Below are 1894 nucleotides of genomic sequence, written 5' to 3' on the forward strand. Positions count from 1 at the left end.
GAGACAAACCTAGCAGGAAGAAGGGAGATATGCCTTCTCTCTCTTACCATAGAAAATATGCGCAGAAAATGATAGGTGACAGGAATGTTGATTTCAAATTTGAGGGTACTGAGAATGCTGATTTCCATGGCAACCATCTCATGTCGCTGAAAACCCTCTCTACGGGAGTGCAGGAATCGATCCAACTTAGGTGGGCCGGTCTCCTACAGGTGGAGAGAAGAGACAGTCACACCAGGCCAAGACAGCCCACTCCTCTGCTTGGAGATGAAAAGCAGAGGGGAAGGGGTTGAAGGATAGCAGGTAATAACATTTCCTGGAATAAACCTTTAGGTTAGCTCTGAGAGCCAGCTTCTGGTTGATTTGAGTGGCCCATATGAAACACAAAATCAGAAATACAGGAGAGATCTGCTTCAAAACTGCACCACTAGAGAAAGGATAGGGCCTCTGGGGATGGATTCTTACAGTGTTGGAAGCACATAATACGGCACAAGGGCTGGGATCAGTGGTCTCTCTCTTAATGGGTGAGAGCCAGGAATGGGAAATCTAAGGCCTACTCTGGGGGAAGGGAAGAAAAGAGGCCACAAAAAGGGGAGTTAGAGATGAAAAGTAAGTCCTCACTATGTGTCCTAGTCTAAGGAATAAATAAGGATGTTTGGGAAGGGGCACCACTGGAGTAACAGGAAGTGAGAGAGAGGCAGGCACAGAGGGAGCCTAAGCTGAGACTGAGGACTACAGGGGGTAGGGGGGTGTGCATGGGGTCAGATTGGGGGGATCCAGGCCAGCCCAAGGGTGAGAAGAACCCTATCTGGGAGTACCTTCCCACGCCCCACCCTCTGCAGACTGAACCTTGATTATGGGGAGAGGACTGGAGGCAGAAAGAGCACTGAATTTTCTCTCTAGAACAGCCGTTCTCAACCTGTGGGTCAACACATATATAATTACATATTGTTTTTGTGATTAATCACTATGCTTTAATTATGTTCAATTTGTAACAATGAAATTGGGGGTCACCACAACATGAGGAACTGTATTAAAGGGTCACGGCATTAGGAAGGTTGAGAACCACTGCTCTAGAAGCATCCACCTGCCTACCCCAGCCTTTAATTCAAACCTTTCTCTGTCTCTCTAGTTTCAGATCACAAACTGGATTAACCCTCTGGTTTTTCAGACAGGAAATTGGGGCCCAGAGAGAAGAAGTAACTTGCTCAAGTTCACAAAGCAACCTAGTGGTTAAGACCAGGGCAAGACACTCTCTTCCATTTCTCTACTCACCACTGGTTCCTTTCTTCTCTTCTCATACCATCTCCACACCTCCCCTTGCAAAAGTCTTTCTGTACTTATAAATCCTGTGAGGGGAAGACCTCCTTCAACAACAACAAAAAACTTAGTAGGGGGGCCCTTTGTCCTGGCAAACAAAGGAGACATGCTCCTGATTCCAAGGTTTGCTGAGAACAGCCCCTCTTACTCTCCTCCTCCCTCCTGCTCTCTAGGGACCCACACTGCTTTTTGAAAAATTTGTTTTTATTGATTTCAGAGAGGAAGGGGAAGAAAGAAAGAGAGAGAGAGAGAGAGAGAGAGAGAGAGAGAGAGAGAGAGAGAGAGAGAGAGAGAGAGAGAGAGAGAGAGAGAGAGAGAGAGAGAGAGAGAGAGAGAGAGAGAGGCCAATGATGAGAGAGAACCATTGATGGGCTGCCTCCCACAGGAACCCAGGACCTTTCAGTCTGCAGGCCAACAATGCTCTATCCACTGAGCAAAACGGGCCAGGGCCCCAGCTGCTTTGTTAAGGGGGCATCGCTGGGGTAACAGGCAGTGGGAGAGAGGCCAGCATTTTTACTCAAGCCATAAAAATGGCCCTAGGTGGGGAAAGGGAAAGGGGGAAGGGAGAGAGACAAGA

At 47.9% G+C, this 1894-nt stretch overlaps 1 protein-coding gene across 1 annotated transcript in view; it reads right to left on the reverse strand.

Moving 5' to 3' along the window:
• Nucleotides 1–1894, reverse strand: part of CCNB3 (cyclin B3) — a 41922-nt gene that overhangs the window by 4537 nt on the left and 35491 nt on the right. The window contains exon 8 of the mRNA XM_015563111.1: nucleotides 48–203. Coding sequence (XP_015418597.1) covers nucleotides 48–203 — 156 coding nt within the window. The remainder of the gene's footprint in view (nucleotides 1–47; nucleotides 204–1894) is intronic.

The sequence above is a fragment of the Myotis davidii genome, unplaced genomic scaffold (assembly GCF_000327345.1).
Source record: "Myotis davidii unplaced genomic scaffold, ASM32734v1 scaffold1292, whole genome shotgun sequence".
Lineage (NCBI taxonomy): Eukaryota > Metazoa > Chordata > Mammalia > Chiroptera > Vespertilionidae > Myotis > Myotis davidii.